The sequence below is a fragment of the Erpetoichthys calabaricus genome, chromosome 12, assembly GCF_900747795.2.
Source record: "Erpetoichthys calabaricus chromosome 12, fErpCal1.3, whole genome shotgun sequence".
Lineage (NCBI taxonomy): Eukaryota > Metazoa > Chordata > Cladistia > Polypteriformes > Polypteridae > Erpetoichthys > Erpetoichthys calabaricus.
Genome location: NC_041405.2, coordinates 142,272,724 through 142,287,338, shown reverse-complemented (window position 1 = coordinate 142,287,338; position 14,615 = coordinate 142,272,724). Strand labels below are relative to the sequence as shown.

The following is a 14,615-nucleotide window of genomic DNA, read 5'->3' as shown; positions in this document are numbered from 1 at the left end:
CAATAGTTTAATAAACTTAATTTAAAAATAAAAGCATAGTACAAACTGACAATTTGTGGTCATAGATGTTTATTGTTGATGGCATTTCCATTTCAGTTATGTTATATGTGTACTGGCAAACAATCCAATTTAACAGCAACAGTAGCCCTAACACAGATTGACACACATTTCCTTTTTAATATTTGCTGGAGAAAAACACACAAAAAGTTTCAAGCCAACGTTCATCAAGTGTTTCTGGTCCAAAGAAAAAGAGCGTACTTACAAGAGATTCATTATTGTATCTTTAATTTTTGTCTTCCAAGCAAAGATAATGAGCCTTGTTCTGTAATTTTTGTTTTGTATAACGACATAACCTAGGCAATCTGCTAGGTGCTGTTATGTTAATGTTTACCAGTGAATCCTGCTAGTACAAGATCTCCAGACCATATTTTAATAGCTATTGACTGCCACAGCTGAGATTTCCCAGGATAATAGATCTACCAACCATGTTAGCTCCACAGAGGTGTAGGATGAAGCTACAGTGAGCCCCATTGGCACTGACCTACCAGCATATATTATGAGCCGACACCACTGACCAAAATGGTAGGCAAATAACAAATTATTGTTAATCTGAATGTAAAACACTTCTGATCTTTGAAAACAATGTGCACTTCACTGAGGAGTAGTGAAGTAAATAGCCATGACAGTATGTACTATATACCACATCATTTTCTAAGCATGCTTAATCCTTTGACAGAACAAATTTCTACAACACGCAAAACAGACATTAACTCAAATTTAAGCTACATGGCCTTTTTTTTTTTTTTTTTTGGTGGTATCAGCCCTACATTTGCTCAGCATTACAAAAGATCTAGGGTGAGCTCTTCTAATGCATTGGCATTTCACACATTGAGGTTCTTCTTTGTCTTGACAATCCAGAACAATTTGGTTCACAACTCTATTAGCTCACCTCCATAATAAAAATAAGACATTTAATTTCAGCAAATTCTAATCTGGTATTTATATTTTTTGTGCTGAAGTGAAATTTGAATCTTGAAGCCTTGCCTTTACAATCCTGTGGTTGAAGTATTCAGTAGGAGATGTTCTGTGCTACTAATCATCTCCACACTATGGAGATTATTGGTGTTTTCAGTGGCAGCTGTTTAGGAGGATTTTTTTTCAAACTACAAAAGATATTCTAAATTTATTCTCAGTTGCTTTCCATGTTAAGTAAACCAGTAGTTTCTTTCTTTTTCAAGACATTCCAAAAATATTATTTTTCTATGCCAAATGTCATAGCTCTGATTGAATCTCTGAAATTCTCTCCCATATTTAAATTATTATTACAGTGTAGGGCCATTAAGCCGCGGTGATTGGGGTCCAAACTGCTTAACCGTGGCTTAGGTGGTCCGCGGCTTAAATATTTTTTGATAATGCATAAATTACAATAAATAATGAAAAAATAAATGTTTTTTGATCACAATCCTTTCTCACATGTTGACCCTCGAGTCGCCATTTTGAAAGTAGTGCCGTAGTCTCACGATCGCAATATTGCGTGCTGCACATTAAATGCATATTTCGATGACATCCAGCTTTTGCTGAATATCATATGAAGCGTGTTTACGTTTATTACTCATGGCGTAAAAATTTTTAAAGCAAATATGATGTGCTCGCTATAGATTCAGAAACTGAAGTGATTTACGTTGGGTTTGTGACTCATATTTATACAATTTCAAGTTTTATCAGATTATCGAATTAAAAATAATACTTTAAATATGAGTCAATTTTTTGCGGATTTACCGCAGATTAACTTTGTAGCACTGTAAGGTGTGAATCGGTTACAATGGCGGCCTCCATAACGCTGACACTCTGCGTGGATAAAACAGATTAATATTTTAATTTCATTGTAAGTTATTTTTTTGTTTATTGATAAATAAAAGACTAATCTTCTATAAATACCTCTTTGAAGTTATAAGCCAGCATTTAAATATTTAATCCATGATAGTGCATAGCATGTCAAAAACGGACAATCGAAATGCCAAAATGACAGCTGTCAACACCTGTCTCGATTGTTTGAGAGGCCATGTTTAGGTCTGTACGATCCATAGTGTCAAAAAATTGGGATCCAAGCTTTTTGCGCGGCTTAAGCGAATTTGCGGATTACTGGCCCTACACTGTACTTGATATTGTTTGTTAGCCAAACAAAATAAAATGGAGGAAACTTCAACACAATTTTTACTCTCCACAGAAATGGTCACCCAAAAACAATCCATAAGCAAGGTGAATAATATCAAACGGAGATCACAAAACTCCAGGGTAACATCCAAAGATCTGCACGCCTCTGTTATACTGGATAATGTCAGTACTCATGGGTGGGCCCTCTGGCAAGCCCTAAACAAGAACAATGTGCATGGGAGGATGTCATGGAGAAGCTGATACCCTCCAAGAAGAACACTGATGCCCATTTAAAGGCTGCTAAAGACCACATAAATGAGCCAAACGACTACCAGAAGAATGTTCTGTGGATGAAAGAGGAATAGAGCGTCATGGCTTAAATGAGATACAGTAATCCCTCACTTATCGCGGGAGATAGGTTCCAAGGCCGACCGCGATAACTGAATTTCCGCGAAGTAGGGACACCATATTTATTTAATTATTTAACGTGTATTTAGACGTTTTTAAACCTTCCCTGTATTGTTTACAACCCACCCTTTACTCTATTAATAACAGGGACAACTGCTAAGCAATATGAAATCGGTAGATAAGTTTACACTTTCTGTATAGCGAAGTACATGTAGCTATATATGACGTGATGATGGTGATGAATATGCTGCGCAGTAAAAATGATGACGATGAAGGTGATAATCCCCTGAATGCAGTAGCAAGAGCACGTTAATAATGCTGAATGAGTGAGATGAGACTTCCTGGTTAATGCAGCACTCCGTCGCTGAGCCAATCAGCAGCACACAGGAACTTAACTGCGTGCTCTGATTGGGAAGCTTCTCAGCCATCTGTCAATAGCATCTCTTGTATGAAATCAACTGGGCAAACCAACTGAGGAAGCAAATACCAGAAGTAAAAAGACCCATTGTCCGCAGAAACCCGCGAAGCAGCGAAAAATCCGCGTTATATATTTAGATATGCTTACATATAAAATCCGCGAAGTAGTGAATCCGCGAAAAGTGAACCGCGAAGTAGCGAGGGATTACTGTACTCATTTGACAAAAATAAAACACTACATTGTAACATAAGAATCTCATCCAAACTGTGAAACAAAGTGGTAGCATTACTATGGTTTGGACCTATTCTGTTGCCATATGACCAGGATGGCTTGCTCTCATTAATGAAACTACAAAATACAGATTGTATAAGCAAAATCTAGAAGAGTGTGTCTAAAATGACAATGCTCAATAAAAGGTAGGCCTTCAGTGGTCTGTAAAGAGGAATGAGCTAAAATTACATAAAGCTGATGTGCAGGACTGATCAACAATAAATATTTGGTTAAAGTCGCTGCTGCTAAAGGGATCACACTAGTTACTGAAACCATAGGTTCACATACTTCTCATACTTCTTCCAACAGAGAGATTTAATGCTGGATAATTCTGATCAATAAACAAATGAAAGAGGGTACAATTATGTAGTGTATTGCTGTGGACTCTTACCACAGACAGACTGCTTCTAAACGCTGCAAGCAGCGTGCTTCCTGGTGATGTCAGCTGGGCTCTCTCACTTTCTCCCAGCCCCTACCTTTTCTGTGCAACATTGACACTATACTGCACCCATCCACAGTGTAAATCCCACCCTTGTCGCCAAATATACTGCTATGGTCTCACACCACAAATCATTTCAGTTCACACATGTGCACTGTGGTGAACTGCTAGTGGTCAGCCACAACCCTGAAACATGGTTCAAACGTAGTCTCCTTACAGCATGGGCAAACAGGAGAACTCCTCAAATTCACCATGCAGAGACATCTTCTAAAAACACTGCAAGTGAAGCGCTTCCTTGTGACATCAGATAAGCGGTCTCCCTTTCTTGCTCTCTCTATTTCAGGTGCCACCTTTCTATGCAACACTGCTGCTACATGTAGCTTTATAACAGTCATTAAATCATATTATGTAATAATCATCTACTGTTGAATTCTGCTCTGTACTTATAATATGTCTATTTCACTATTATATTGTATTGAGGATTACTTGTGTTCTTTTCTGTGTATTGTATTGACCTCCTTTTTTGACACCCAATGCATGCCCAACCTACATGGAAAGGGGTCTCCTATTTGAACTGCCTTTCCCAAGGTTTCTTCTATGTTTTCCCTACAAAGGTTTTTTTGGGAGTTTCCTTGTCTTCTTAGAGAGTCAAGGCAGGGGGGGCTGTAAAAAGGCAGGGCCTGTTAAAGCCCATTGTGGCACTTCTTGTGTGATTTTGGGCTATACAAAAATAAATTGTATTGTATCTTTTACTCTCAAATGAAAATGGCTTTTGAAAAGATCAGAAAATAGCAATGCAGAAATTACGGAGCCAATATTATGGAGGGCATAAAATTTATTTTAATTCTCTGGTTCCATCAAATGTGATTCCTATCATTCTAAATAAATACAAATAGCTTCCAATCTCTGCTTGTGATCTGTATCCCAAAGTCTATGCAGACTAAGTACTTCTTTACATTGGTACATGAAGATGAATAATACAGGCAGTTATCAATATAGGTGTCTATTTTTACAGTGTCAAAGAAGGTTACAAGTAAAGAGACTTGCACTTAACAAATAGTTAAGATGTACAGACGCATTACGTACGTACCAGCTGATGAATGCTGTCAATCGCCCTGTTGTACTTTTCACACAGTCTCTGCATGCTCTCAAAGCTGGAAAGAGAGAGAAGTCAAAGAGAAATGAGCTTCAAGCAGCTAGGAGAAATATTTCTGTTGGGGAAACCCCTCTGTTAACTTTATAGTCTTGAACTCACCAAATATGATGAATTAAGAAAACCATGATAAACAATTTCAAAAAACAAAATCCCCTGTACAGTCGACTTTTTCATAAGAGTAGCATAACAGTAAAAAGCTTACAAGCAGCTATAACAGTAGAAATTATTCCTATTAAGCAACAGCAGATTATACCCTAGGAAATATCCTGTGCAATATGTGCAAAAGAACCTAAAAGAAAATTTTGAGAAGATACAGCACCTCTTTAGTCATTCACACTTTTTTGCTTAGCTTATAGTAAAGTCATTTTTATATGTTATATACAAACATTTTTAAAGCTGAAAAGATCTGCACTTCAACTACATGCCAAAATGGGTCTGGGTTTCTGCTTTGATGATAACTCTTCATTTCCATTAAGTGTCACCACATGCATGAATAATTATTATTTAAAATATTAAAAAAATATCAATTCTTTTCGTAGACTTGTTGTTGATCCCCACTCAGTGCTTGTGAACTGCTTCCTTTACAGGGAACTTTAAGGAAAACAAAATAGATGGGAGTTTAAGGCATTCCGAAAGCTACACCAGGGAATTAAAAAGCCTTGGGGGGGAAAAAAGAAAAAAAAAAAAGGGAAACCAAAAAGAATAATAAAAAAAAATCTGTATTAAATTGCCCATACAATAATCCCATGCAAAATTCACTTTAGTGATATTGCTGAAAATTGCTCAATGGAAGATTTTACAAGACAATATATATTATTGTGCTGTACAAATTATTGTAAGTACAACATATATTTACTATGTAAACAAATAAATGTCATCTTGTGAGCTTACCACCTACCTGCAAGACAAAGGTTGAGGTTTGGGGGTGATGCCAGTTTGGTGGTGGGCAAAGGCAGGAAAGACATAGAACAACTTGAACCTGGTAATGGAGATTGGCTTTGGGAACTTGGAACATTACCTCTATGGCGTACCACTAGATTGGGGGCAGTCTCTTGCCTACTCTGGAGTTCTGATCGGTGAATGACCTCGGATTGGTGTAGAGAATACTCGCAACCTCGCACCTGAGGGCTATGACAACTGGAGTTTTCAGTGAATGAGAGGGTTGCCTTAATGCAGCTACGAGTCACAGAGAGGAAGCAGTGCAGAGTATTCAGCCTTCTAAGAGAAAGTGGGTGAGGTGCTTAAAAGTGCCGCTCACTGAGTGGATAGTCTTACCAAGCAACTCCATGGTGATGGGGTCAATGACATCAGACTGTAGACGTTGAAAGTGCTACACATTGTTGGGATAATGTATATGCTCGATAAAAATTGTAGATTGATGTTGTTCCTATATTTAGGAAAGGTGAGGAGACTATGTGTTACAAAACAACGTAAGAAAAATCGCACTCCTCAGCCTTCCAAGTTAAGGCATATGCAAGGACTTGACTGACTTGCTGCTGACTATGAAGTGGCAGGAATAATAATCAGCACCCCCAAGTCTGAGGTCATGGTTCTCTCACTCAGAAAAGCATGGATTGCTCACTCCAGAGGCAGTGGGAGTGGTTGGGCACTGAAAAAAGGAACATGAGATCAGCATGCAGTGTGGAGTGGCAACAGCAGTTCTGTGGTGGCAAAGTGGCAATTGAGACTAAAGGCAAAACTCTCAGTTTAGCAAATGAGCTACTGTACATCCCTGTCCTCACCTATGGTCATGAGCTGGGGTAATTACCAAAAGAATGAGATTGCAAGTACAAGTGGCAGAAATGAGATTTTTTTACAGAGCGGCTGGGATGAAATTCTGTGATAGGATGAAAAGCTCAGAAAGCAGAGTTGCTGCTCCTAAAGATTGAAAGGAACCAGTTGAGGTAGTTTGTACATGTTTAAATGATGCCCTGCAGGTGGCTCCCACTAGAACTGTGGGTTACCCAGGACACACTGGAGGGATTATCTCTCAGCTGTTTTAGCAAAACCAGGGAATTCCTCAGAAAGAGCTGGAGTCTAAATCTAGGGACAGGAAAGTCTGAGCTGGCCTGCTTGGCCAACTGCCACCATGACCCTCACCAGGAAAAGTGGTTAAGAAAATGACAAGAGACATGACAAATAAATGAAGAGCAAAATAAACAGGAAATTGAACCAAGTGAACAACTTCAATAATATTTAATTTGAAACTACACGCATTGGATCCTTGCTTAATGAAGGAGGCTGCAACATAACAAAATGTGAAAGGGTCTAAATACACACTGACGCTTTCATATTGACCAAATTACTTTTCTCCGATGGTATTCTAAATTAATCTTGTTAATGAGGTTAAAAAAATTCATAGAAAGGAAGATTAGTACAGGGGTGGATTAATGCCTCTGTCCAGGTCAACCTTTACAGATCAAGGTGTGTATGTGTGTGTGTGTCTGTTCATTTCTTTCTATTCATCACCCCATATATGCTCTGGCAAACGGGTTTCTCAGCTATTATCTTCCCTTATACATTTCTTTAAATGTGCAAGTCTGTGTATGCTTGTATGCACTTGGGCGTGCCTTTGTGCATGCATACCTGTATATTTAAATAAACTATTTTAAAACTGCTTATGCAAACATTTTTCAGGTCAGTAAGACTAGTCCCATGATTAAATGGAGAAGACTGCATTATTCCTGGTTAAATTAAACAATCAAAATGGTAGCTATTGTTGGATATGGTTTAAACCATTTTTGAAGGATATAGGGATACGCACTGGACCTAAACTGAACCAAAATCAGATAGTGTCCATTTCTTCAGAAGTTATCATTGTACGCAAGTCTCAATAGTATAGATCTCATACTATCTCTGAAACCACTAGTTCAAAATTTTTGTATGTTTTCTACGATGCAGATAAGGATGTTTTATGCACCATAGTAGAATGGAAAAAATAAAAAAGTGCAAAGATTGTGGCTGAGTTTGTCATACCTGTTAACCTTTCGCACAGTACCAGCTCCATCAGGCAGCACAGTATTGGCTATCAGAAAAAGAGGAGAGTATGGCTGTTCTGGAAAGTTGTTATGCAGTCGCTAAATTTGAAACGTACAGTGATTTTCAGTTGTGTAATATGACTCGGTCCAGTGAAAATATCAACAACTGCAGTCAGCAACTTTGACATTCCTTCAGACTAGAAATCACATAATGTGACATCAGCTTAACCCTACCAGAATAGGACAGGATATGTATGTATTTAAAAGTAGTAGTTTCTTGTGCTGATATATTTTTTCTATGTCACAGCAACCAGAACAACACATAGCACTCCAAATGCACTGCACTGTAGTACATTACACAGTTTAAAAGAGATCTGACCATGTATATATGCATATTCTCTCCTAATGTACGAGCACAATACTGTGATGGTCTCTGAAGCATCTTCAGGATTACTATTGTCGTGACTGCTATCATAACTAGCAAAGAACGATTCACAGGAGGAGAACACCTCCAGCATTAATACTCCCTAAGACAGTTGAACAAAATGACTTTTATGTACCAAAAATGACTGCAACATGTATGATTAATAGTGCATAAAGATACATAAACTTCCACACTATCGATACTGTGCCAAAGCACCAAAACATGTAGAAAATGCAAACTAATTTGCACTTGTTTCTGAAGAACTCCACTGATGGTTTTACCTCTTTCACCTCGTGTATTGTTTACAGCCCATATAACAATTAGTAAATAGCACTTCTAAACTTAAGACACATCACGAACATTTTTAACCTTAATTTTAATTGAATGCTGCCTTCGTTTTTCTTAACAAGCAGCCAAACAATATAATTATCTCTGAACCGAATAAATATAAACTGATACATCTTAAAGCCTATAAAACATCTGGCTCCCAAACCCTCAACTCACCACTTTGTGTCATAGTCTATTAGTACATAGTTCTCCATGGCTAGCTTCAGGTCTGGAATTTCTTCACACACCCATCTAAAATGGATTGAAAAGGAGGAATGTGTTAGGCTCACAGGAATAGCCCTCTTTTGTACAATGACATCAGTGCTTACCCCACTACTCATTAAGTGCTACTCCATCGGTGGAACTTTAATGGTCTGCTCCCACTGGCACCACCAGAAGACGACTTGAAAACTGGAACTGGAAGGAGGCCAGCTGGACAATAGTGGCTCCATTAAGGCACAGTTTCTGTTGACACCCAAAGGAACTTGGCTCCCTTTTCCAAGAATCCAGTAAAGCCAAAGTATGCCAAGAAGTCACATAGACCTTGAAGGTGCAAGAGGCTGACACAATTACTAGAGGATACGAAGGAAAAATTGCATAGTTCCTTACCTGATGGTTTCAATGATTTCATGAGCAGCATCATGGTGTTTATCCTATAAAAAGTAAAAGAATAGTTTCACTTCGAATAAAAACAAATTAAGTAAAACTATACATTTTGTAAACATCTACTTTCTATCTCACTTTATATAAACTTAGAGCTGGAGCCTATTCTGGTAGGTAAAAGCTCAAGGAAGGAGCTGACCTCAGATGGAACATTCAACCCATTAAATACAAAATTGGATAATTCAGTTGCATCGATCCATAAGAATGCATAACTTTGAATGACTGGAGAGTACAAAGCTCTGAGATGAATCTAAATGCATGTTCAGGGTAAATGCAAACTCTCCAATGCAAAAAAACATCTCCTGATTCAACAAGACCTCTAGCCCCCTGAGACAGAAAAGGTGAAAAGTGAGGACAAACCAAAAACAATGGAGTGCAGACAAGCCTTCACTAAAGATTTATCTCGTATCTCTGCCTGGCTCTGATTCCCTAGGCTGTGTTATGGTAGTTGAAATCTTGGGAATGTTAAACTCTAATATATTCCAGTGCTGTTTTAATGAGATATGCAAAGGAATACCAGCAGAAAACAATCTAAAAAGACTGAACAATAAGTAGATAATCAATTACAGGCAGTCCCCAGGTTACGCACGAGATAGGGACTGTAGGTTTGTTCTTAAGTTGAATTTGTATGTAAGTCGGAACAGGTACATTATTTTAATAAATGCTATTGTTGACCAACTGTAACCAAGTGCTCTGCCAATGAATGGTGGAGTTTCACCTCTCTCTGAACTTTTTAATATTTCTACTTTATTTTCCATGGTGATGGTTTTTCTCTTCTTTACTGTATCACCAGCACTTGCTTCAGATTTGTGTTTCAGAGATATTCTTGAAGGGTGAAGACAAAAGATTAAGATGAGCTCTTCTGCACAGCAATGTGCTATCACAGCAGGAAGGCACCCGTCGTCAACACGTCTGATGTACTGACAAGAGACAACTTCCTGCTATGTACGTAACAGTACAAGCAGGCTTGCTATTGAGAATGAATGGGGGCGGCAAGGGGTGATTCACCATTCGCCCACCACACCGTCACCTCCACTTGCATACAGTATGCTGCCTGCATCATCTGCCCACCGAGAACGAACAGGGTGCAGCCAAAGGCGGGTAGTGAATCACCCACCACCGTCCCCATTCAACAGGCAGTCACCCGAGGCACACTACAACTGCCCCATTAACCCTCAATGGCCTCCGTTCAGTAACAATTGGGTCACCGCTTGCAGCATCACCAGTCACTCACCGAGAATGAATCCAGTCTCCGTCTAGTCAGGAGCAGTAGCTGCGGCAGCATGGTGGGCAGGCAGCAAACCACCCCATCAAGCCTCCGTCCTGCACACGAGCGGTAGCTGTGGCCCGGCAACTATGGACCCCGGGTCACTGCTTGTCGCGCACCCAGCCGCCCACTGAGTATGAACCGGAGCCGCTCGAGGGACACTACACTGTGTGAGCAGCGAAATCACCCCCTCCAGCCACCACTTGCAGTGTCCCTAGGCCGAAGATGACGGAGCGGCAGTTACTGAGGAGCCTGCGTCGCGTCCCCCAGACAAATGAAGGAGTAGCTGTGGCCCTGTTCGTAAGTTGTATGTCTGATGTCCGTAACTTGGGGACTACCTGTACAAGCCTTTTAAGGCAGAATAACATTTTCAAACCAGCTTAATTCAATTCAGAATCACCTGAAGCTAGCAATAAATCAACCTTAGACGGAGAACCAGGTCCATCACAGAGCCCACTCATCTTGGTTCCACTTTGATTTGCAAGTTAACCTAACCTTGCATTGGATTTCAATGTGGAAAACATGCAGATTTCATACAGACAACAGCAACATGTGAGACTTGAACTCTGGATACTGAATCTATGAATCAGAGGCATTAATTGTTGTGTCACTTAATAAATTCAGGACAACTTAAAATGGTACATAGAATGTAGTGCAAAACTATGACATGTAACTGCCAACATGACTAAAGATAGCAGTTATACAATCAGACTGCCTTTAGGTACTGTGTGTAAAAAATGAACAGCTTATGGGTAAAAATTGACTCTGAAACTGATGACCATCTGCCAGGCCACAAGGGTGAGAACAGCTGGGCAGTTGGAATCTGATATTCTAGTACAAGCTTTAAAAACAAGTGCATGGTGTTGTTGTCTGAATTTAAAATTAGGCCCTATCAATTGATTTTTTTAAAGCAGGGGGTCAAACCCCTTTGTATAGTGTTCATGTCCTGCAACATCTTATGATTTTGCATCACCACACCACAAAAGAAACATTCTGGAAAATAATGATAAAAATTGCAACAGTATCCTGTATTTCCACAGACTTCTCAGAATATGAAAGTGCTCTATTATCTTTTTCAGAAAGAGTCTCAAGGGTTCGGAGTCTAAGATAGGTGAACAGACATCTGAAGTGCAAGTCATGTGAGGCAGCCAACAGTTTCTGTTAACACTCCAGATTTACATTTGCTATGAAGTTTCCAAAAATAAAAAGTGTTGTACTTTTAATGAATGCGTGTCCCCACGAGTGTAAATGTAGCATGAGATTAAGTACTGCTGTTCTAGGCATCCAATCAAAATCAGGACACTAACATGTACCATTCTTAGTTTACACATTTGATACAAATATGTGAAAGTACCAGGTGTCACAGCAGTTGGCATTGCTATGTTATGGATCCATCATGCTGGGTTCAAATTCCATGCACAGGCTCTGTCTATGTGGGGTTTACATTTACATTTATTTATCTGGCTGACACCTTTATCCAAAGCAACTTACAACATTTGAGATACAATTGGTTACATTTCTTTTTCTCCCCAATTGGAGCATAGGCAGGTGAAGTAACATGCTCAGTGTCACACAGTGTCAGTGCTGCGATGTGAACCTACAACCTCAGGCTTTGAAGTCCAAAGCCTTAACCACTGTGCTACACTGGGTTTGCATGTATTGGGGAATTTTTGGGACAAAATAAATAAAAGTGTAACAAAAAAATAAATAAAAACACAATGCAAGTATAAATAAATGTTTCATTAAATACGTTTTTGTTGCTCATTTTTTTATGCATTTGTTTAATTATTTCTTCATTTATTACTTCAGTGACACCGCACACAACATGAAATACAGCTTGAAATTAAAACTAATTTTTAACCCATCAAAGCTGAGAGGGCGATCTCTCCAGCAAATACTTTTAAATTTTGAGAGGTGAATCATTGGTAAGAGTAAACATAAATCTTTGGGCATCAAGTGCTCCATTTACAGACAGACATCACACAACAATGTAGACTCCTGAGAGGATGACAAATTCAGGGCTTCTAGGAGTTGAAGTAGCTGCTTCGAGTTGTAATTCCTCCAACTTTTTCTTGAATTTTAACCCATCATGGGCTCACAATGTCACAACTTTGAGAATGTGCTGTGCTTGTCTCGAGAGTCTTGTGTCTCATAGGCACGTGCAAAACTGCAACTGTGAGTGTCCCAGCTACTGACAATTAACCCATCAAACTACAGAACTCACTAGAACCTGCCCAATGAACTTTAACAGGTGAAAATGACAGTATTCGTATCGAGCTGTATTTCATGTTGCATGCAGTGTCTCTGAAATAAATAAATGTATGCGTAAATAAATAATTAAGCAGCAAAAAACATTTTTCGTTACACATGTATGTATACTTGTATCATTGTGCTTTTTATTGTTATATTTACAGTACATATTTATTTTTGTCAAATATATTCCTCCACATGCATGGGTTTCTCCTTTAGATGCTTCAAATTCCCTCCTATTTTGAAAAGACATGCATGTTACAGTGGGGGAAATAAGTATCGAACGTGTCAGCATTTCTTTCAATAAATATAATTTCAATGTGGCTATTCACATATTGCGAATTCTTTATATTTGTGGATTTCTTGAGTTAATACCAATGTCTGATTCTTTATACTTGTGGGTTTCTTGAGTTAATGCCAATGTCTGGTGAGAATTTCATGTAAATAGCTTCATTGGAAATATATTTACTGAAAAAACTATTGACACGTTCAATACTTATTTCCCTCAATGTATGTTCACTGGATAACTCTAACAAGGCCCACCTGTGTGCAATGGACTGGTCCCCTATTCAGATTTGGTTCCTGCATTGAGCTTGATGGTGTTGAGATAACATCCTACCCTCTGTGAACTTGAGTTAGGATAAAAAGATTTAAGACTACTACATAAAACTACTAGGAAAATAAGAGATATTGGAAAAGAATGAGGTCTATTTAAGTCAGCACTAAAAGTTCTACGAGATGTGGACATAATCGCATGAACACTACAATACCAAGCATTAAGGCCTATTAATTCTATGTCACCAAGACTAATAAGACCTCAGGTTGCATAGAATGACCTGTCAAATATGAACCAAAGGAGGTTGTTTTTAACGTTTACAATGTACTTGTCAGGTTTTATCTGTAATACTGTGTGTGGTTTTGGTTTCCATATTATCCATAAAAAAAAAAAAAAAAGACTAGACTGATTTTAGGACTGTGGAGTATGAGCTTTGAAAAAAGACTGCAGGACTCAAATTATTTTAGTATAAGTGATCAAGGATTAAGGGATGAAATAATAGAATTGTTTAAAATTATGAAAAGCAGATGGCATCTGTTACTTAACATGAGTCCCCCAAATTGAACACAGGTAGATAGATTGGGCAATTAATTGTAAATTTTCATCTTAATGTTACAAAGTGGACCTTGGTCCAAGTCTTTAGTGGTGCTTCCTGTTTTGCTATATGGTTATGAGATATGGACGCTATCCAATGACCTGAGATGAAGACTGGACTCCTTTGGTACTGTGTTTCTTTGGAGAATCCTTGGGTACTGTTGGTTTGACTTTGTGCCAAATGAGCGGTTGCTCACAGAGTCCCAAATGAGGCACATTACAGTGATCCCTCGCTATATCGCGCTTCGCCTTTTGCGGCTTCACTCTATCACGGATTTTATATGTAAGCATATTTAAATATATATCGCGGATTTTTTGCTGGTTCGCGGATTTCTGAGGACAATGGGTCTTTTAATTTCTGGTACATGCTTCCTCAGTTGGTTTGCCCAGTTGATTTCATACAAGGGACGCTATTGGCAGATGGCCGAGAAGCTACCCAATGTACTTGTCTCTCTCTCTTGCGCTGACTTTCTCTGATCCTGACGTAGGGGGTGTGAGCAGGGGGGCTGTTCGCACACCTAGACGATACAGACGCTCGTCTAAAAATGCTGAAAGATTATCTTCACGTTGCTACCTTCTGTGTGCAGCTGCTTCATGAAGCGACATGCTGCACGGTGCTTCGCATACTTAAAAGCTCAAAGGGCACGTACTGATTTTTCAGTTTGTTTTTCTCTGTCTCTCTCTCTCTCTCTCTCTCTCCCTGCTCCTGAC

The 14,615-nt window shown here is 38.9% G+C and overlaps 1 protein-coding gene across 3 annotated transcripts in view; it reads right to left on the bottom strand.

Annotated features, from left to right (window-relative positions):
- Positions 1 to 14,615, bottom strand: part of dot1l (DOT1-like histone H3K79 methyltransferase) — a 127,628-nt gene that overhangs the window by 74,195 nt on the left and 38,818 nt on the right. For all 3 annotated transcript variants that reach the window (XM_028816433.2, XM_028816432.2, XM_028816435.2), the window contains exons 2-4: positions 9,184 to 9,227; positions 8,752 to 8,826; positions 4,780 to 4,843 (exon numbers count right to left, since the gene is read on the bottom strand). In XM_028816433.2, the coding sequence (XP_028672266.2) occupies positions 4,780 to 4,843; positions 8,752 to 8,826; positions 9,184 to 9,227 (183 nt within the window). The remainder of the gene's footprint in view (positions 1 to 4,779; positions 4,844 to 8,751; positions 8,827 to 9,183; positions 9,228 to 14,615) is intronic.